The sequence below is a fragment of the Rhynchophorus ferrugineus genome, unplaced genomic scaffold (assembly GCF_030347505.1).
Source record: "Rhynchophorus ferrugineus isolate W39M unplaced genomic scaffold, kcgeb_rfMv2 rfM1, whole genome shotgun sequence".
NCBI lineage: Eukaryota > Metazoa > Arthropoda > Insecta > Coleoptera > Curculionidae > Rhynchophorus > Rhynchophorus ferrugineus.
The window spans coordinates 8642714-8664707 of record NW_027472580.1 but is presented as its reverse complement, the minus strand read 5'-3'; the positions used below and the strand labels follow the sequence as shown (position 1 = coordinate 8664707).

The 21994-nt window shown below is 34.1% G+C and overlaps 3 protein-coding genes and 1 long non-coding RNA gene across 4 annotated transcripts; 3 read left to right on the top strand and 1 right to left on the bottom strand.

Annotated features, from left to right (window-relative positions):
- The first annotated feature begins 28 nt into the window (after positions 1-28).
- CNPYb (FGF signaling regulator protein canopy b) lies at positions 29-1148 on the top strand. The gene is made up of 3 exons (XM_076415490.1): positions 29-297; positions 350-696; positions 753-1148. Exons 1-3 carry the CDS (start codon positions 189-191, stop codon positions 966-968), a joined length of 672 nt encoding a protein of 223 aa, XP_076271605.1. The 5' UTR covers positions 29-188; the 3' UTR covers positions 969-1148.
- On the bottom strand, positions 1135-1676 carry mRpS33 (mitochondrial ribosomal protein S33). The gene is made up of 2 exons (XM_076415533.1): positions 1457-1676; positions 1135-1388 (listed from the first exon to the last, which is right to left on the bottom strand). Exons 1-2 carry the CDS (start codon positions 1597-1599, stop codon positions 1193-1195), a joined length of 339 nt encoding a protein of 112 aa, XP_076271648.1. The 5' UTR covers positions 1600-1676; the 3' UTR covers positions 1135-1192.
- Positions 1677-1801: 125 nt separating this feature from the next.
- LOC143203175 (uncharacterized) lies at positions 1802-21269 on the top strand. The gene is made up of 12 exons (XM_076415314.1): positions 1802-2131; positions 2183-2526; positions 2580-2710; positions 5626-5947; positions 10920-11238; positions 15385-15546; positions 15604-16227; positions 16281-16413; positions 19881-20022; positions 20085-20253; positions 20303-20494; positions 21068-21269. The coding sequence occupies exons 1-12, from the start codon at positions 1852-1854 to the stop codon at positions 21241-21243; spliced, it is 2994 nt and encodes a 997-aa protein (XP_076271429.1). The 5' UTR covers positions 1802-1851; the 3' UTR covers positions 21244-21269.
- On the top strand, positions 3578-4156 carry LOC143203419 (uncharacterized). The gene is made up of 3 exons (XR_013007330.1): positions 3578-3671; positions 3875-3958; positions 4017-4156. It is a non-coding gene; the product is annotated as an uncharacterized LOC143203419 (long non-coding RNA).
- Positions 21270-21994: the final 725 nt, after the last annotated feature.

The following is a 21994-nucleotide window of genomic DNA, read 5'->3' as shown; positions in this document are numbered from 1 at the left end:
AATTTGACATATGACATATACACATTTCAAATATTTATAAAAATAGAACATATAGTATACAAAAACATACAGTAATAGTTATTGAACAGGACAACATATTTTAGCCGGTTTTTATACATATCTTATCAAATAAATCATTTCCTGTTATAATAATTTTTTATATATAAGTAAATTTGAGTATTGTTAAAATGTATAAAGTGTATTTTTTAATTATTTTTATTACAGCAGTTCTTTTTAAAAGAATTGTTTCAATTACTGAAGAAGATGAAGGGGTAAAATATGCTAATAGATGTGAAGGTTACTAAGTTTTAATTACTATAGTTTTGTTATACTAATTAAACCATTTTAGCCTGTAAAATTTTATCAATAGAATTACAGAACAGATTAGAAGAAACTGGAAAGTCTCATGATGTTATTGAAACTGGTTATTCTGTTGATGATGTTAAACCAAAAAAGAAAAAAGAGTACAAAAAGTCAGAGCTTCGTCTTATAGAATCATTGGATGGATTATGTGAAAAAATATTGGAATATAACATTCATAAAGAGCGTCAAGATAGTACTCGATTTGCAAAAGGCATGAGTCAGACATTTCAAACATTGCATGGTTTAGTAAATAAAGGTGTAAAGGTTGAATTAGGTATACCATATGAATTGTGGGATAAACCAAGTGTTGAAATTACAAATATGAAGAGTCAGGTAGTATTTTCTTTCACTGAACATAAATATGTGATTGCATTTATTCTTGACTTTAGTGTGAAACACTTTTGGAAGAAAATGAAAGTGACATAGAAGAGTGGTACTTTAATTTCCAAGAAGGTGGAGAATCTTTAAAAACATATCTCTGTGAAAAAATTGTTCTTAAAGGGCAAGATACCTCTTGTTTAAATGAAAAGCTTAAAGGTGAAATAGGAAATGATGAAGTAAAAATAAGCAAAAAGAAAACAAAAAAAGGCAAAGAAGAATTGTAAATTATATTAGTCAGAAATGTAATAATTTAGTTATATTATTGTGATACATAAAACATAAGAGTGAACATCATTGTCCTTAGAAAAATATGTGCTGTTTTTATCAAATTTTGCTTTATTTTATGAAGACATTTTTACATTTTGGTTAAATAAAATAAAAAATATATGGTACCAAGTATTAAACCTATATTTTATTATACACATCCTACATATAACATGGCCTTGTTTTAACTACTAGTTTTTGGTGTTCTCTCTGGTTTCGCTTTTCCACGTAGAGCTCGCATGCGTTTCATTTCATCCTTAAAGTCTTCATGTTCATCTCTGTACAATCCATAATATCGTAATTTCATCATCAATTTTCCTGTTTCGATGTGTCTTGGATAATAAGCATGAATATCCTTACGTAAATCGATAGGTTCTTCACTAAAATCGAATACTATAATGATATTCTACTACTATGGAAATAAACTATATTAAAGTGTCTTTCAGACCTGAAGAGTTTTACAACTTTCATGGATTTTGAATTGGTGGGTCTGGTTACTTCACCAAAAATTCTATTACTTAAATGATTCATTCGCCTAGCGTACTCTGTGGTTTGTTTCATTAAATCTGAATATTTTATGTAGTTACTCATTGTATCGCAAATACGTTTGTAGATTCAATTATACTAGGTTAAATATTTTCAGGTTATGTCATAGAGTAATATATAGTTTATGGGTTATGTTAGGTAACATCATCTAATAATTTATATACAAAATTTTAATGACAGGAAATAAAAATGATAAAAAATGCAACTGACTTTTATTTACTTCTATTGATATTAATGTCACGCTCATGTATACAAAATAATTATTAACGTAAATAATTAAAATTCTCGTAATCTAAAATGTCCGTTTGTGAATATAAACTTGGTATTTATGATCCGGAGCCGCTTAAAAAACCTGGTTCGAAACAAAATATTCAAGACGAACTAATATGGGGCCTCGCTTATAGAAACACTAAAGAGGGTCAAAAGAGTCATCCTATTAAACCATTGCATTCCCCTATTGATATACCTTTTAAATTATGCAGAGCTAAATTGCTAGAATCCCTAAAGAAAAAATCTAAGAAAAAAACGGAGAAGAAAGATTCGAAAACTGAAAGTAAAAAAAGCGATCTTGAAAAAGGTTACAGATTGTCTTTTAATAGAATCAAATACGACTAGCGGTTTTTTTTAGATAAATCGTCCGACAAAAAAAGCGTTGAACTCGAAGGGAAACCCAGCAAAAAAACGAAGAATGGAAAGAAAGAAAAGGTCTCAAAAAATGAAAAGAAGGACGCAAAAAAAGAAAAGAAGGAATCGGGAGAAGCAACGAAAAGACCAAGAAAGATAAAAAAGGAAGTAAAGAAACCTTCCTTGTTAGAGAGAAGCATCATGTCGCAAGAAAAATATATGGATTTTTTATCTATTCCTAATCCAACGATAAGTGAGGAGCCCAAAAAAATTAAGTATAAAAAACGATGTGAGCTCGAACCGTGCCCCCCTAGACTTATCCAGTTGGCTGTGCCAAACAAACGAAGAGTAATGATTGACAAAATAATCTTGTTTTTACTTAATTTACAACTTTTTGTTAGGTGTTTAGTAATTGGAAGGATTTTGCTTATTTTTTACCAGCCGAAATGTTGATAAGATACGAAGAAATTTTACATACAGACCAAAGTTTGGAACCTAGACAAGCCCGCTATTATTATAAACAAATAGACAGGTAAGGTTCACAAACCCAGTTATATATGTAAATAATTTTAAACATTTTTTCCATTGACATCGATGGAAACGCTCAAATTTCAAAGGCACGTACAATGTTTTCACATTGTACACATTTATTCACATTTATTATCTATAATAATCAGATATTTGGATATAATGTTATCGCTGAGCTGATGTGACGGAAAATCGAAAGTCGTTCAGTGCAAAAGCCATTCGATTGTTTTTTAGGTACAAACTATAGCCTATATGACCTCGTAGAAATATTACACAACCGCTTTTATGGCGTAATAGTTAAAGCGTTTAGCTCCCAAACGGAGGTCGCGGGTTCGATTCCCGGCGGGGGCTATAACTTCCTTTCTAGTTTAGTTGAAACATTTGTCAAATTATTTAGACTGGGTAGCGGACTGACCCAGTGCCTGAAACATTTCTTATTTTCAATCATTGTTTCTTTATTTGTATTTTTCCTCACACGGGCTGTACTTTTACCTGGGCTGCCCATTGTAATACTTTATAAAATAACAGCGGAATTTATTGAATAAATATCTGACTAAAAAAAGTGAAAAAAAGTAACTAAAAAAGTTAAAAGAAAAGTAAATATGTTTACAAAAAAAATTGAACCGACTTCAAACAACAACAACAAACAATTTCGATTTTTATGTAATTATTACAAGGATTATTACATACATATTTTATTTTAAAACGTTTTTTTTATGTTAAAAGTTTGATTATTTTTTACTTTTTAGTCACTTACTAATTTACTTAAGTATTATTATTTGACAATACTATATATAGGACGACCTTTAAGCATTTATTATGATATAATTTGAATACAATAGCATGTAAACGTTAGTAATATTTTGAGAATGCATTTTTAATATTTTGCGGTCAGTATAACAGATGTGATAGATTTTTTAATAATAAAAGCCATAACAATTGGTTTTAAAAGTGGAACTCCAAAAGTAAGTATCCTTTGATTTTTTGATTGATTTTATTTAAATTATTTTGAATAAATTTATTAAAATAAATATTATATTTATAGAGAAAACTTAGTGTGTAAATTCTGCAAGAAAACATTCCAACAATACAATAAGAAATAATTATAATAATCATAAACTAATTATAAATAATTATTTCAAATAACATTATGAAAACACATTTACAGTACGTCAGCCATCAGCTAGATGATTAATATTTTTCATTAATGGAGTTTGTCCGTCAAGAATAATAATAAAAATGGCATTGACTGGTAACAACTAAAAGTATATTTTAGTTGTTATATGTTTTAGTAATAACATCTATTTTAGGTAAAGTATCTCTTGAATATACTGAGCACATGCGGGGCATAAATATGAAATTCGTTACAAAAATGGGTAAAAGCCGAAGAGAATAAACACAAAGATCAGTTGACTGCAGGTCTAACTGTTGATAGGATTTTGCAGATTACTAGAGTGGTAGAGAATAATACTCTAAGGAGAAATATGCTGACATGAGTTGGCAAATTGTTTCATAAAACACATAATATTAATTGTTAACGACACCCTAATGATCTAACAGCTACTACTCTAAAGGTGGAAAAGTGGAACAAAGAGCCTTTATATTTAAAATAAAATATGTAATGAGTTCATGTTTTGTACAGTGATGTCTTCACTAATAATTTAATTACTTTTATAAATTAGATACAACCAAAAGGATTCGTAGGATCATTCTTACTAGCAAATTGAAAATAACTTTTCCATTTCCATAATTTTTTGCAGATTATTATAAAACTTTCCGTGAATATTTGTTAAATTCCAATAAAATTTTACAATATGTGTTTTTATCCTTGTTATTTATTAATTTTTGTAATTCTACCCTTGTGAACTATAGTATACATTAAAAATCATCGTGGTCCGGAGATTCGGCTACTTTCGGAACTATTCATATATTCGTCGGCGCTATCTACTCGCCGCTAGCCGAAATCCTAAAAGTCGATGTTGCCAAATTTACAGCTAGGCTATTTGTTTTATGGATGTATTTTATTTTAGAAAAATTATATATTTAACAAGGCTTTCTGATATTAACATTTATATTTTGTTCCTTTTATCTAAAAAGGAAAAGAAAAAAACAAGAAGTCAAAAAGCTTATATACCACTGTATAAGAAGTTATCATCAAGAACTATAAAAAGTGTATATAACATTCTTTAGTTAAAATAACAATCAAGTCAACATACATATTACTTTAATACACTTCCATTCATGTTTACAAGTTGACAAATTTATTGGTCTTCATGTTAATGTCTAAATCAAGAACATATTTAAATAAAATCGGATTAAGATTTACTTTTGCCATCACATTTAAATTCACTGTTTTAATTTTATATAGCATACATTTAGTTATATTTAATTCTACCAATTTAGTCAGTATTATTAAGTTATTTTTACAATTAAATTAGTTCATAACTGATATAAACACAGTTCATCAACATTCTTCAATAAAATTATCACACTTTTTAATTAAAAATCGACTGACCAAGTAGTTAATTTAAAAATGTCCTTCTTTCCTTCTTCAAAGATGATTAATATTCAAACACTAATCTAATACCCACTAGTAAACGCGCAACATCCAATAATAAACATCGAAAGAAATTATGAAACAGCAGACAACTTTTATTACCAGAAGTCTAACCTCAACGGTCTACTTCTCTCGGATGCTGCATCGTAAATGCCGACCATATGGCAAAAAAATTGATTGGCTATGAGTACACGATTATACTCGAAGGGCAATTATTTTATACCCGAACGCATAGGGTGCGGAGACTAACGATTGCTAAATAGCCATTACTAATTCTTAATTCTAATTAATCCTTAATTTTTTAGTACTAAAAATACAAATTGAAATAGAGCTTTACACACACATATTAATTTTGTCTTTAGGCAAAGACGCAAAGAATTAAGAAAGAAAAAACGCCTCGAAAAAAAGAAGAAACAGGCCGAACAAAAGGACTCCAAATGGGAACAGGAAACTATAGCAGATCTGGCCAAAGATATTGTGGAGTACATCGAGGATGAGCCGTTATTTTCCCTGAACTACAAACAAATGTTGTTGTCAGATGGAATTTTGGAACGACTCGAAATAGAGAAGGTTATGAAGAAACCCAGTAGGAAGACGAAGAACTATTATAAGAAGAATGTTATTGACATAGCCGATAAAGTCGCGATCTGGATCGATACTTTGACAAGATTTGTGGATGTTCAGGTATCAAAATTTACTATTAGGTTGAGTTTAAAATATTATTTGCCTGAATAATTAATCCATATTTTTCTTCCCAAGTTTCTTCGGAATAATTCCATTGAATTAAACATCATTGGAAAGAACAATTTTACGCCAACGATTTAAAATAAATCAGAATATATAAAATAATCCACATAAAAATACATGCTATTAAAATTAAAAACGCTGATTCACTTTAATAAAAAACAAATAATCGTAGAATTACTAATATATAGAGAGAAATATATATATATATATATATATATATATATATATATATATATATATATATATATATATATATATAAGAGAATACTGGCATGCGTACAAGGATTTGAATTTGTAACGTTGTCAATTATTGAAAATTATACGTATATTTGAGGATTATAATATAACAGTTCAATTGAAAAGTCGTAAAAAAAAGTTTTTTTATTCAATATAATTCCTTTCAAGGGTGATAAACAGATTATAGCGACCCTCCAACTTTTCGATACCATTTTTGTAGTACGATTTGTCCTTTGCTTCAAAATAGACCTCAGTTTCGTCGATCACCTCTTCATTCGACGAAAATTTCTTTTCAGCGAGCATTATTTTGAGATCTGGGAACAGGAAGTTGTCGCTGGGGGCCAGATCTGGAGAATACGGTGGATGAGGAAGCAATAAACACTGGTCCGGATCATCAACTCGTCAGTGTTTTTGGTCAAAAGTGAAATCGCGCGGCACCCTCTTTGCGCAGGGCTTTCTCATATCCAAATATTTGTGAATGATATGATGTACACATTAAGTTGAATCTTTAGAGTGTCTGCTATTTGATACAGTTTCAATCTACGGCCACTGAAAATTATTTTGTGGATTTTTTTAATGTTTTCGTCGGTAACAACCTCTTTTGGGCGCCCACTGCGTTCACCGTCTTCGGTGCTCATTTCACCAAGTCTAAAAAAATTGGATTGGTCTTGGCATACCAATCCTTGATGGTTGATTTTTTTGGGGTAGTGTCCGGAAACTCGGCATCAAGCCAAGTTTTTGCTTCAACTGTACTTATTTCCTTCACAAAGTAATATTTTATCGCGCGCGAAATTCCTTTTTATCCATTTTATTCACAATAATAAAGGTGGCTTCACTCAAAATCCTATAATTCACAAAATAATGATCCGACAGCTGCCAAATTTACACACGCATCTTTTGAGGGTTAATGCTAACTAAAAAACATATGGATTTAAATCTAGTAGCGCCATCTATGTGTCACGCCGGGGACTTTTTAATTGACCTGTTAACCAAATAAATAAACAGAAGCTAACCTATAGGAAAATTCCGAGCAATAGAATAAAAAACAATTGCCAGGGTTGCGCAGCCACCAAAATATTAAAATAATTCTAATTCTATATTTGAGCTGGCAATATTGCCGGATTTTACGAATTATATTTATGTAAGTGGAATATAGAATATTGTAGCTATGCATATTAAATTTAGCTGGCTAGAAAATAACTACCAACATATTTAAATAATCTATATTTCTGTTGTATATTAATTTGATTTTTTTAAACCTTTTGTTATATCTTAAATTAGATATGCTTAGTGCAATCTTAATTTATTAATTAATTTATTACTATTGTTCTCTTGTACTTTCACCTGGACTGCCCTCGCCCTGGTCGCCAGACTTATTGTTTTTTAAAAGGCTGATATAGTGCTCCACTATTTTATTAACCTTAAACTATGAACTGTTAAACTGTTATTTGTTGTCAACTATTTCCCGTAAAATTGGCACAAATTTTGCATAAATTTGAGGTACCATTTAGGTATCTGTTTAGACAATAAACATTTACCAATAAAATTTAGACACCTAGACTAATAAAATTTAATGGAATGAATGAAAAATTATATGGAATACTGTTTTACTCAAAAACATAATAATTTTAAAGATTTTTTAAAGTTTGAGTTTCTACTCTGTAAAAAATCGGTACAATATATTTTATTCAAAATATTGTCCATGGATAGCCGTAACTTTTTCCTATCTTTCAGTCAATTTATATCTACGATATAGGTCCCAACAAGTATTAATGTAAATAAACAAGGAGCACGGTCTGGAGACTACGGCGGGTGGAGTGGCACTTCCCATTCTAATATTTCCAAGTATGCTTTTACGGGTTTTTGCAATATATGCTCGAGCGTTGTTATGCTGGAGAATAACATTGTTGTGTCTTTGCTCGTATTATGGTCGTTCTTACCATAGTGTTTGGCTCAAAAACATCAGTTATGGTCGATAACGCATTGCGATAACATTGGCGGATTCATTGAGTGATGTCTTCAAATCCTCTTCTTCAAGTTTTTTTGTCTGGTCAGAATACTCTTTGCCTTCGGTCTCAAAATTATCAGTTTTAAAACGTCTAAATCAATATTCACATGTTGAAATTGATGGAGCATGGTTGCTTTGTGTGGTACAAGCTATACACAGTATTCGATGATCTTTAGCTGCTTTCTTCTTCCAATTTGAAATAAATCCGGGTATTTTCACGCTTGAAAATTTGAAATAACACACATTGAAATGTGAAGCGTCTCACAAAGGCTTCAACATGAAGTTGTTAACAAGTACGATTTAACATACAGTAACATCTAATGTAAATACTTTTAAATGAATTTTTTGCCACAAATCACAGGAACTATAAATGTAAAATAGCAAACTTATCCTAATTTTTGACAATATTACCAGATGGATTGGTAAGTCTTTTTTTGTTTTTTTTTTCGCGAAAGAAAAGACGTTATTTACAACGGATAGTTAAAATTTGACGTATAAAATTTTAATAATTAAATTTCAAACTATTGACCGTTGATTCTATTCCTTTGAGCTAACACATTTATCGAGTCAGTGTATCGGTGGTAGTTGGATGGAGATAAATCTGGAGAGTACGACGGGTGCGATAAAACTTCCTATCCAACTGATTTCAATACTTCTTTGAGTGGTTTTGCTCTATGAGGCGCCGTATGTCAATTGAGCATATTGTAGACGTTTTTAGAAGAATATACAGCTGAAATAGGCCTAGGCCTTTTTTTGTCGATAGAGCTCAGTGTTAATTGTTTCTCCAGGTTCCAGGTCCTCTCAGACGAAGAGCATGGTCTTGCGACCAAAACGATTTACTCTTACATTTGATGAGCCGGCTTCATTTTGTTTCTCTTTTCTTCAAAATATAATTTCATCGCCTGTTATTATTCGACACAGAAATGACTTCCCTCCATACTTTTGAAGCAGCGTTTTACTGACGATATTTCAATTTTCTCATTTCCTCTCGTCTTTTTCTCCATCGCTTGAGATTATTTATACGTTGCGACTCGATTCATATTAAATTTTTGTGAAATTACTTTTAAGTTTGTGGGTCTTCATCCCATAACTTCTGCAATTTCGCAACTTCAAACCTTTTTTAGATAAGTATCAATCAAATCATAACCACAAAGTACACAGACTTAGCGATCTTTCACATTGTACATTATAGCCGAAAATTAAAAAAATAGAATTTTAGTATAATATATCTCAAGCTAGTTAACATTTGTGTCCAATATTTTCAAAATACATCAAAAAAACAATATCAAGTTAATAATGTTTTTGTAGATTCGCTTGTCAATAAATAAAAAGGTCTAGAGATAGGTTCGTACACAAATATATTAAAATATACTCTTTGTACCATTAAGTAACATTTAGATAATGTAACATAATAGCAGAATCGTAATATATATATATATATATATATATATATATATATATATATATATATATATATATATATATATATATATATATATATATATATATGTATATTATTTATATAATTCTTGCTTGCAATATTACCACATATACACTTAGTTATTAGTGTTTTTGCCATTATACTATTTGGTTCTTATCAGCATGAAGTCAAAAAAAATCTTTCAAAAGCATCTGCGAAGAAACATGCGCTTTTTTTAAAATATATTTTAAAGTCTCCTTTTACCAACTATGGGTTTATCTGGACTGGGCATAAAATTTAACGTGGGCTCCACGGTCCTCAGCATTAAGCCTACATACTGGCGTGCCAACTTCAGAAATCATCCCAGAAGACATCCGATCTTACCCAGCCTGGTTACTGGCGTAACTGGGATCATTTTCCTTGTCGGATTTTACACTCTTGCCTAGAACATTCACAAATTTTAAACAATCACAAACATAAATTTACGACCATGCCACAGCAGGATTCGAACTCGCGGCTATCGCAACAGTAGGAGGACTTGTCCCATCGTCTTTACCATTGCGCCACCAAACCGGCTAATTAAACGCTTATTATGTTCTTGTATTTAAACAAATAGTATTTACCTTAAATTATGCAAAAATAATGTCATAATAACGAATTTCCTTAAAATTATACACAAAAATTTTAAAAAACGAATATAACCTAAGTTGTCTTACAAATTTTCAAGTCGAAAGAAAGAAAGGAAATCTCTCATTTCCTTCTCTTTTTACCTTTCGCCCTCTAGTGATTTATACAGTCAAAAGAATAGTTGACCATTTAAGTTCCCATTCTGTATTTCTATATTCCTTCCAATAAAACAGCTAATGCACATAATTAATACTGTCGAACGTATTGCCAAATTTAGTTGACAACGTAAAATCCCTTTTAAACTCGAAGTATTTTTCTTTGTCATTTTACTAATTAGCATTACCCTAGTTAAAAAGAGACAGTTACCTGTTCAAACGTATCAGACAGCATTATATCTGTTTTTAACAGGAACAAAAAGAGAAGGGAAATAATGTATGGTATTAAAAGGAATTTACAAAATGCAATAGGCAATACATTATACATCTTGATGAAGTGAGTTCACTGCTACTTTCGCTGGACTATATGTTTTGTGAACTTAATATTATAAAATATATACATGGTTGTTGAAATCTGTTATAAAAACCTAAATTCTAAGAATCTAATTAATTTCTTGTAAGGCAATCGAATCGGATGAAGATATTCCTCCGGTATCAGTTTCGTCTCTGTCAGAAGAAGGCGAAGCTGAAGGCGAGTTTGAAAGCGAGAGTGAAGGTGAGAGTGAAGGCGAAGGCGAGGGCGAGGGCGAAGGCGAGGGAGGGGGCGAGGGCGAGAAGAAGGGCGAGTATGAATCGTCCTCGGAGGGAGAGTTACTGGACGAGCAGCTTTTTAAGGAAGAGGAGGCTAAATGGGAGGTCGAAGGTGGAGATTTTGATGAAGCCGACGCGGAGTTTACGCAGCAGCTCGTTGGAGATTTATTCAAATTAGAAGAAGGAGAAGGTTTGTTATCAGTATCATTCGTTTTATCACAAATATCACTAATTTATATTATACTCATATTATAACAGGGTTGGGTAGTATTTCAGTTAATTGTAAGTGAAATACGTAATTGGTATTTCAAATATCGGACTTTGAGGTATTTTTTAGTTGGGACTTCAAATACTTATGGCTTCAAAAATTCATTCGGCGATTACATACGATGGCGACCGCTAAATCTAAAAAAGATTATTTTAGCAATCTGGTAAATTAACATTAATAAGCTATATAACATTAACATATCAATTGAAAAGTCCCCGGCCTACCATAGTAAAACATATTTTTTTAGCAAAATTAGTTTTTTTTATTCAACATAATTCCCTAACTTTTGATAACTATAACTTTTTGATACCATTGTTGTAGTATGATTTGACTTTTGCTTCAAAATAGGCCTAAGTTTCGGCGATCACTTCTTCATTCGACGAAAATTTTCCTCCAGCGAGCATTTTTTTAAGATCTGAGAACAGGAAATAGTCGCCGGTGGCCAGATCTGGATATGGAGGTGGATTCTAAAAGCAATTCAAAGCCCAATTCATGGATTTTTGCCATCGTTGTCACTGACTTGTGACACGGTGCATTGTCTTGGTGAAGCAGCACTTTCTTTTTCTTAAAATGCGGCCATTCTTCGGCGATTTCGCCCCTCAAACGGTCCAATAACGCTATGTAATAGTAGCTGTTGATGGTCCTTCTTTTTTCAAGGTAGTCAATGAAAATTATTCGATGCGCATCCCAAAATACAGACGTCATAACCTTACCAGCCAACAGTTGCGTTTTCTCACGCTTTGGAGCGGCTTCATCGTGTGCAGTCCACTCGGATGACTGTCGATTGGACTTCGGATTGAAATGATGGAGCCATGTTTCATCCATTGTCACATATCGACACAAAAACTCGGGTTTACAAAACGGTTTGATCATCTTCAAATACTGCTCCGAATCATCAACTCGTCGTTTTTTTTTTGGTTAAAAATAGCTTGCGCGGCACCCACTTTACGTAGAGCTTTCTCATATCCAAATATTCGCGAATGATATGATGTACATGTTCAGGTGATATCTTTAGAGTGTCTGCTATTTCATTCAATTTCAATTTACGGCCATTTAAAATAATTTTGTGAATTTTTTGTTGGTAACAACCTCTTCTGGGCGTCCACTGCGTTTACCGTCTTCGGTGCTCATTTCACCACGTTTAAACTTAGAATATCAATCCTTGATGGTTGATTTTCCTGTGCAGTGTTCGGAAACTCAGCATCAAGCTAAGTTTTTATTCAACTCTATTTTTTTCCCTTCAAAAAGCAATATTTTATCAACACGTGAAATTCCTTTTAATCCATTTTCTTCACAATAACAAAAGTTGCTCAGAATGCTATAATTTACAAACTAATGATCCGACAGCTATCTACTTTATACACGCATCTTTTGAGAGTTAGGGCTAACTAAAAAACATATGGATTTAATTCTAGTAGCGCCATTTATGCGTCAGGCCGGGGACTTTTCAATTGACCTGTTATATATAACATTTACATCACTGTTTTTAATGTGCACTTATATCTTTACTGAACTAGATCAAATGGCTTAACTTTTTTTTTATCTTCTGACGAAGCTATCATTATCTAGGAACTGGAGAATCGCAATATGGATGTGCTGCTGGAGCTTCTGTTCATGTCTTTGGGCATAGTCCTTGATAACGTTATAGAGAGTTTCTACCTTCAGTTACTAATTCAGATTGTCGTTACGAATGTACATTGGAGCATCAACAATACCTCGCAGTACCTTGTTTTTGAATCGTTATATTATATTTCTGTTGCTTTGGCTGGTACAAACCTAGAGTTGAACACTGTAAGCCCACATTGGTTTTAAGACTTGTGAATAAAGCAAAAGCTTATTATATATTTACAGTGCTGAATAGATAGTCTATCCACAGTTTTTTGCACATACGTTATCTATATTTGTGACGTCAAAACGTCGCAATGTTGCCGTATCAACTCTGAGTTTTAGTTCAGTTTGGCTTTGACATACAACAAAATTCTAGCACATTATAGTACATTACAAGCACATTATAGTACATCTAATGCATGTATTATAGAAAGCTTTAAACTAATTAATTAAACAACCACAATAATTTTTAGGTCTGAGTTAATCTATTATATTTACATTGCATTATTTTCTAAGCCACCTATGATATCATATATATTTTATTTTCATTAGAGAACGTATTTACTTTTTTATGTTTAGCTCTTGTTTCCTTCGTTTCTGTTGTGGCCACATGTATCAATCGTAAGTTAGAATAAACAACTTTGATTCAACCAGTGTTTTTAGTTCCCGTGCAAATTCCTTCCAAAAATAGTAGTGAGTGTTCTGACAAATAATCGCCGCGGTCGTGGCGGTCGCCACATAACTCCCCTCCTAGTGGAACAGCCGTGGAACGTACCTATATGTGGTGCAAGTTCCGGAATGCACCCGCAATCACGCAAACAAACGCCCGGGGACTGGTGATGAGATGGGGATCCCAACCTGAGCGAGGAGTCTTACGGGATCAGCTGCCATCGGAGCTGTAGCAGGACGTCGTTCGTCTTGAGGCGTTTAGCTTTGTTTGAGGGTACCTGTAAATGTGTTACGTGTCCCGTTTCGTGATGCGAGGGTGCTCATGTGTTGCTGGTATACATGATGGGCTTCTGTGGTTTTCGTCCATCAGGCTAGTCTCGTGGGATGTCGTCGACCACGTGATGTTGATGGATTCCGTTCCTCGTGCTATCCTTCCATGTACGTGTCAAGCACCTGTCGAGTGGCTTATGTTGAGTTGATTTACCTGTTAGGCACTTTGATCACGTCGGGGTCACCAATTGTAGGAATGTTCGTCGGGTCGCTCAGTCGGTCGAAATGTGTGGCTGCCGCGGCGATTATTTGTCAGAACACTCACTACTATTTTTGAAAGGAATTTGCACGGGAACTAAAAACACTGGTTGAATCAAAGTTGTTTATTCTAACTTACGATTGATACATGTGGTCGATGGGAGAATTGACAGGATATTAGGTTAAGGTGAAGGAAGTACGGTAGCGCTGTGGAAGTGGTACTGTTACAGGGGGACGGTGATAAGAAAAGAGAGCGAGACGTCGACGTGATGGTCTTTTATACCCTGGAACTTGCATGGTACCAATCCACCGGTGCTGCCAACCTTTGTAGTTGTTGATGGTGAATTGGTGGTGGCCTAAAGGGTCGTGGCGGTCGCCACACTGTGTTTTCTTGCCAAATCATTCTGATATCATTGTATTTCTTCTTAGTGTCTTCTGTTAGTACCTGAGTACATTTTTCTTAAAAATAAAAAATTGTATTCTTAAAAAAGTAATGATCTCTTGAAATATTTTCCAACAGTTAAGTGTTAACTTATATCCCTCAAACAGCTGTATGTTAATAAGTTTTCTATGGATACTTCTTAAATTAACAGTTTTCTTTGAAATAATTGAATTAAATCATGTTTATATTGAGAAAATTGCTCGCCGTTTTTATATATTTTATAAGTTTAATCTTGAATAAAGCTAACATAAAATTTCTATGTAGATATTTTCTTTTCGGTGAATCCAAAAATTATATAGTTTTTCTTTAATTTGAGAGATTTTACTTATAGTGCGCACACTAATCTTCAGTGCAACTGCAACACAGTAGAAATATTTCCAATAAAAATTCCAGCAGTTTAATATTTCGATTAGTATCATTAATTACCTCTCTAACGCATTTTACTAGTAATAACGGGCCACCATTACCTCATTCTTGACTTCTCACTAATGTTTTGAAGAATTTTGTAGACATCTGGCGTTTCATCGAACGACTTTTGCATGTTGGTTGTTCGGTTACATATTCTAACGAATCAGGAAGTATTGTATCTTTTTTAACTGGAATAAAATTATAAGAAAAAATTGTCTGGTATTAATATGAATTTACAAACTGCATTAGGCAATACAGCATGACGGGAGTTCACTACAACTTTGGATAGCCTATATGTCGTAACTTGGTTGTCGAATGGTATCGCGTCAATACTGCGTAATAGGATAATGTAGTCCTGATTTGATGACAATATTTAGTGTTATTTTGAATAACTTTATCTCGTCCCAATTTAGGTGAACAAGAATTAAACAACATGCTAGAAGACATGGACGATGACCTTCTCCAGACCTTGATAACAATTCTTAGCAACTGTCCGGACGAATTCCTAGCCACGGAACTAGATGCCGAGAAAATGCCGGGAGTGACCTACAAAGACGTCCTCAATAAATTGAAAGGTTCTTCTTAACACTCGTAATTCCGACTTCCTGTTAAATGATTGTTCCATTACTTAGACTTGAGAGACGGTACAACCGACGTGAAAGAAAAACCATTCTTGGAACAGGTCATGATAGATTGGGCTCTGAAGAACGATCCAGACAGGGTCAACGACAAACTCCTGAACAAGATCCATGACGTAGCCGGACTGCTGGGCGATTGGATTTACAGCGTCCGACCTGATGGCGATGTGCGTAAGGGCGAAGAAAGTGACGTCCCAACGGAGGAAACCGGCAAAGAAGAAGGCGAAGGTGAAGATAAGGAAGATAAACCGGCGGAAGAAGGTGAAGAAGGCGTTAAAGAATCGGAAACCGATGAAGCCAAGGCGGACGAGGACAAAGAAATAACGGAAGAAGATAAAGAAAAGACAGAAGATGGCGAAGATAAAGAAAAAGCACCGGAAGATGACAAGGAAAAGACCGAAGAGGATAAGGTAGCCGAAGGGGAAGAGAAGACGGAGGAAGGTAAGGCCGAAGACGAGGAGGGTAAAGTGGAAGGTGAAACTAAACCGGAGGGCGATCAAGATCGTGGACAATCGGAGACATCACAGGTAACCGATTTGGGCGATTTCACCCTTATTAACGAAGGCGAGGAAGAAATACCGATGGCGATTCCCGACATGGTGGGTGAAGAAGATATTGGTAAGTACCTCGTTAAAATTTAAGGATTTTTTGAATCACTTCGCTTGGAAAAGGCGCACCGTCTGAGAAGATGCCAGTTGAAAAACCTACGGAGGAGGGTCTATTGTTGGACAAACATGAAGAAGGAGTGGACGTTATTTACGATAAGGCGCCTCCAGAAGAAGCGGAGAAACGAGTGCTGACTGAGTAAATATATTTATTTGCGTTAAGATTTTATAAACATATTTTAAGTCGGTTTTGTTAGCTATCAGTTTTAATGTCATCGTTTCCTCGATCATATGATTCAATGATTCCCAGCAGTACATTTATTGATAAGATAAGAACATTTAGCGGGTAACTCTATATTTTAGAAGTTTTCCGGCATACCGGAAAATCGTTACTGGTTTTTCTTTCAGATGCCGCTAGGCTTAAGTATGCAATGTTATCATTTGACACATATGTAATTTGATTTTACTGACATCAAGCTTCAAAGCTATAGAACGTGGGTTAGAAGTCCCGCTATCATTTTGGTTGTCTATAACTCTGTTCAAAGAAAAGATAAGTAAGTTTGGTTTTCATAAAAAGTTTATTTGGTCTTTACATTTTTTTCCGTTATGATTGAAAAATTATATCGGCTAAATGGTAACCGCGATTCGCTATGCAATTTTCCGTTCTTTTGAAATACATCTGATGCTGAATTTCTTCAACTTCGTGACGAATTTTGTCTTTAAGTTGTTGAATCGTTTGGGGTTTATTCACATACACTTTTGATTTTAAAAAACCCCATAAGATAACGTCTGGAGCTGTTGAATCCGGAGATCTGGCTGACCATGCTAAATCGCCACTTCGCGAAATTAGTCTTCGTGGGAAAACGTCATTCAATAATTGAATTGTTGAACAAGCTGTGTGTACTGTAGCCCCATTTTGCTGAAACCACATGTCCTCTAGTCTTTGCTCTTCCATTTTAGACACAAGAAAATTTCGAATCATGTCTTGGTACCGTTCGGCAGTAACAGTAACTGCAACACCTTGGTCATTTTCAAAAAATTAGGGACCAATAATATTTCAAGCACGAATACCACACCATATATTTATTTTTCGTGGATGCAATGATGTTTCCTGAATTAATTGAGGATTCTGCGTTCCCTAAAACCGACTGTTCTGTTTATTGACGTGAACACTGAGAAGAAAATGGGCTTCATCGAAAAATTTTCTTTCTTTCACCAGACAGTCTTAGGATTACATTACTTTACTCAACTCGTTGATTGGGATTTCTCGGTAGCAATTTTTGGACTAACTGAATTTCGTACGGCAACATTTTCAAATCAGTTTTCAAAATTCCTCTTAAACTGCGTGCAGAAATGTGTAACTGGGAACCACGTCTCCGAATTGATGTTTCTGAAGACTCTGCAACATTCTCGCGCACCACAGCCACATTTTCAGCTTCACGAGACGTCCGTTATCTTCCAGAACGAGGGCTGTCTGCTGTCGTACCGTATTGTCGAAAATTCGCATGTAAACGATAAATTGTTGTTTTGTGAGGCACTAGGTGATTAGAATATTTTTGACACAATTTCTGCTAATTGGCAATAATGGAACAATTAATTTAAATAAATATTGTCACTATTTTTGCTCGTTCTTATGGCGTATATTTATCCATAATAAAATTGGGTCGTCTACACAACATAATGGTAAACGTGAAACTGAGTTAAACGTTACATAACCAAAACGGCGCGCAATCAAAATAGCAGCGGGACTTTTACCCCATCTGTTATACGTAATATTTCGCGAAAGTAACATCGCCATAGATTTATACCTCTTTGAAAATGTCAAGTTTTGCGCCTGAAAACTTGCATCTGCGGCAAGCATTACTTTTCTTACTTAATCAAAAGACAAAGTCCCTGAAAGTAATCGTTTGCTAGTAACTTACGGGGATCGTGCTCTAACCTTAAAAATAGGGGTGGTTTCGAAAATTAAAAAGTGGTGATTTCAATATGCAAAACAAAGAACGTTCTAGTAGACCGAAAAAGTTTGAAGATGGGGAACTGCAAGAGTAATTATATGAAGACCCAACCCAAATTCAAAAACAATTGGCGGAAACGTTAAATGTGGCGCCAGAAACGATTAGCGACCGATTACGAGCAACGGGGAAAATTCAAAAGATGGGAAGATGGGTGCCACTTCAATTGAAGGCAAGAAAAATAAATAAAAATTGAAAAAACGTCTATGAAATGCTGCTTTAAATAGTGCAATAGTGACTGGCGAAGCCGATCGATCGACTCCAAGGCCAAATCATTTTGTCCACAGGATAATGCTCTATTTTTGGTGGGACCATAGTGGCGTGATGTATTATGAACTCTAGACCCTTGGTAAAACAGTTAATAGCGATCGCCACCAACAACAAATGATCAACAAATATTGGTCAATTTGTCAATGCATTATAGCAGTTTCGCAATCTATATGAAAACCTTTAAAGTTAATTCACAGTCCCAATGTTTTCTGTTGTTACCTTGGTAATTCAAAAAGTGTTCAAAATTATTGCTATCAATATTTATTGCTATAATATTTTTATTCTGATCTAAAACCAGGCGGCTTCATGTGAAATGCATGACGCATACCCGATCGCGGAGACTTGCTCTGAAGTGACAAGTTGAACCGGGTTATGTGGGACTGCTTCTGGGCTTACCAATACACTAAACCAAAACCTGGTTGCTATTGCTACTGCATTAAATTTGGGGATATAGGGCTACCCGCTCACCGGGTAGCTGTTATTGGACACGAAGACCCGGCGAAATAATAGATAGTGAAACTAACTATTGATAAGCGAACTTGAGTTAACACACGACTGGATGCCATATGGAGGCAAAGATTTTGATTGCAGCGACGGATGAGGTCGTTGTAGCCTAGAAAAAGGGGAGATTAGCGGTGAGGCGGTGTTAAGCTTCCAATATGTCGACCAGCTCGCGAACAAGCGTGTTTTCAGAAGAACTTGAGCTGAGTTGTTGTTTGTGGAAGGATTGAGATATGAAGTGCTTGATTTCTAGAGTGCCAGTTTCTCTATGAATTTGATTATTTCTGACAAACCATAGAGCGTTTAAGATTCTCCTGAGGTGATTATTCTGGAAAACTTGAAGCCGTTTCACCTGGTTGGGTGTAACAAACTTGAAGTAGACATTAGATCTATAGAGAAGTACGGATCGGATTAACATCTTGTAAAATAAGCATTTGATGGAGATGGGAACTCTGCTAAAAGGACAGATCAGAGAAGATAGCAAGTTTGCTATTCCCGAACCATTGCAAAGTATGGCCGAACGTTGTTCTGCAATAGGACCTTGCATCTGTTACTCGATATTGCTTGTTTTTTGCAACAATACGTCATTCAAAGGGTTTTAAAAGCTCGTAATACATTACACTTTGCTAGTCTCACCATATGATCAGATGGTAGCAATGCTTTACTGGAATAATCCTTGACTTTTTACCATCTATAAACGATGAAAAACAATGAAACCGCGATGTTGAAATTTCTGTCTAAGCTATCTGAAAGTTTTTTGCGAGTTTGGGTGTTCGTTCAATAAGTCTTGCAATTCAAAGTCTTCAACCTTTTTTGGTTCTACAGGCTGTTATTTGTCTTTGACATTAAAATCACCACTTTCAAATACGGCATTTCGTTACAGAGACGATGGAAAAATAATCAAGGGTCACAAACCATCCAAGGTTTTCGAGCATTCACCGGATACGGTTTGCTGCTTGTCGCTGAAGACCTGGGCTGTCTGGTTGCTGGAAGTAACTCATAATGCTCACAACTGGACTCAGTGGGTAATCGAAATCTTTCCTCCTTCATCGTATTCTTTCTATTAGTCGATGTATCACCGCTTTAGATCAGCAAAGTTATCCAGCAAGTGCGTGAGTACGCATCGATCGTGCGTGGCGACGTGAAGTTGCCATCCGGTCAGCTGAAGACCCTGCCTAAAGCCGAGTGGAGGAAATTCGTGAAGGATACGGAGGAGAATGTCATCGCTTGGCGGCAGTATAGCTCTCACGTCAAAGGTATCAACGCGTAACTTGTTACCGAATGTCCCATTGAGTAGAGTTTTAGATCTGTCGGAGAGTGTCATGGAAAACTTCCATGATAAAACTGTGAATTGTTGTCCCAAGTGTCTGGAGGACCATCTGATCAAGGACGTGGTGGTCGCTCACGATACACTCCAGGCCTTGACTGAGGCTATAAGTTGCGCAGCATATTGGCAGCGATGCCTGGATAAATTGGTGGACAAGACCAGCACCCTGGGTAAGTAATATTTGATTGACACCTTTAATACCCCAAAAATTTCTCTTAAACTAGACGTATAGTGTTAAAATTGGTATAAAGTAAGTCAAGTTTTTTTATTTGAGGTTCACTAATACTTTAGAAGTCAACATTGTAGGAAATAATTTGACTGAAATGTATTCAGAATTATTAACGAATGGTAATTGAAATTTCTTTAGAATCTCGGAAATTGTAAATGGCAACAGTGTTTTAACGTTATTTGATTACAAATATTTTGACAGAATTTTATTTTAATAAAACAATTAAAAAATAACATTATTAAAAAGTAGCATCTATTACATTTGAAAAAATTTCTGCATCTACTATTTTTTTTACTAGTTATCCATATTTGAAAACATAATATTCCAAACCAGAAAAAGTCTTCTTGACTTCTATAAAATAACATATTTTTTTCCAAGGTCCACTTTCTTTTTATTCTACATCTAAAATTTTCATTTAATAATATTTTGCTTTAGTAAAAAAATGTACCCAAATTTGAAATTTGAGAAAAATTTTGATACACACCAAATTGTGTTAATTTTTTTATACTTCCAGTAATTCCAGAAGAAGCTGAATCCGAAGAATCGAGTAGCTCCGAGTCGGGTAGTATTCATATAGACGAGGTAGACAACGAAGAAGAAGAGGAAGGGGAAGAAGACAGCGGAGAATCGGAAGTCGAGATAGAGGACGTGGAAATGTCCAGTGAGGAAAAAACTGAAACAGACAAATAATAAATGATGAATGATTCTCAATTAATTTTGTTTGTTTTATTTGCCATTCGCCTAAATTATGTTTTTTAACATAGTAAAAGAAGAAATACTTTTAATTTGCAACAATTAGTATTCCTCAAAATGTTATTGAATGAATTTTAAAAATATGAACAAATGCTTTTTAAAACATTATAAACTATAATGTTCTCTTAAAATATTTTATTTATACTATCTTCAACACACAAATAGGAATGAGTTTTACTATTTGCATAAGCTCCATATTAAAGCGTGTATTCCTTTTTAATATGCATATGCGTATTTATATATGTATTCCTTCTTGCCTATAGAATATAACTTTTAGAAGAATATAAAAATATAGGAGGACAAACAAGTATCGATAAAAGTTAGTAGTAGTTGGTGTTGATGATGTCGGCCACAGAGAAAAACATTGATGTTAAAACTATGAAACTATTATACAAGAAAAATATCTTCATATTTTTCGGCATCCCTAGATGGTAAAATAATGCGGTGTAGAGAGTTGCATATCAATGGCATTTTACATTAAATAATGTCACAAACTAATGATATTTCCGAAATCTATTTACAACAAAATATATAAAATTATTTTATATATGGCATTAAATTCTAATTCATGTTTGCTAACATGACATGCAACTCATTGATTATATACAAAACTAAATAAAACATGATTATTATTGGTTGCCTATGTTGATGACAGTAAGCGAAGCAGGTTAAATTAAATAATTAAGAG

Bases quoted from the DNA above. Each gene is read 5' to 3' on its own strand.
- LOC143203175 (XM_076415314.1), top strand. From the start codon at position 1,852: ATGTCCGTTTGTGAATATAAACTTGGTATTTATGATCCGGAGCCGCTT. The intron at 5,948-10,919 runs GTATCAAAATTT...ATTTCTTGTAAG, and splicing joins CAAGATTTGTGGATGTTCAG to GCAATCGAATCGGATGAAGA. The intron at 16,414-19,880 runs GTAAATATATTT...ATTTCGTTACAG, and splicing joins GAGAAACGAGTGCTGACTGA to AGACGATGGAAAAATAATCA.
- mRpS33 (XM_076415533.1), bottom strand. From the start codon at position 1,599: ATGAGTAACTACATAAAATATTCAGATTTAATGAAACAAACCACAGAG. The intron at 1,389-1,456 runs GTCTGAAAGACA...ATTCGATTTTAG, and splicing joins AAAGTTGTAAAACTCTTCAG to TGAAGAACCTATCGATTTAC.
- CNPYb (XM_076415490.1), top strand. From the start codon at position 189: ATGTATAAAGTGTATTTTTTAATTATTTTTATTACAGCAGTTCTTTTT. The intron at 298-349 runs GTTACTAAGTTT...AAACCATTTTAG, and splicing joins ATATGCTAATAGATGTGAAG to CCTGTAAAATTTTATCAATA. The intron at 697-752 runs GTAGTATTTTCT...TCTTGACTTTAG, and splicing joins TTACAAATATGAAGAGTCAG to TGTGAAACACTTTTGGAAGA.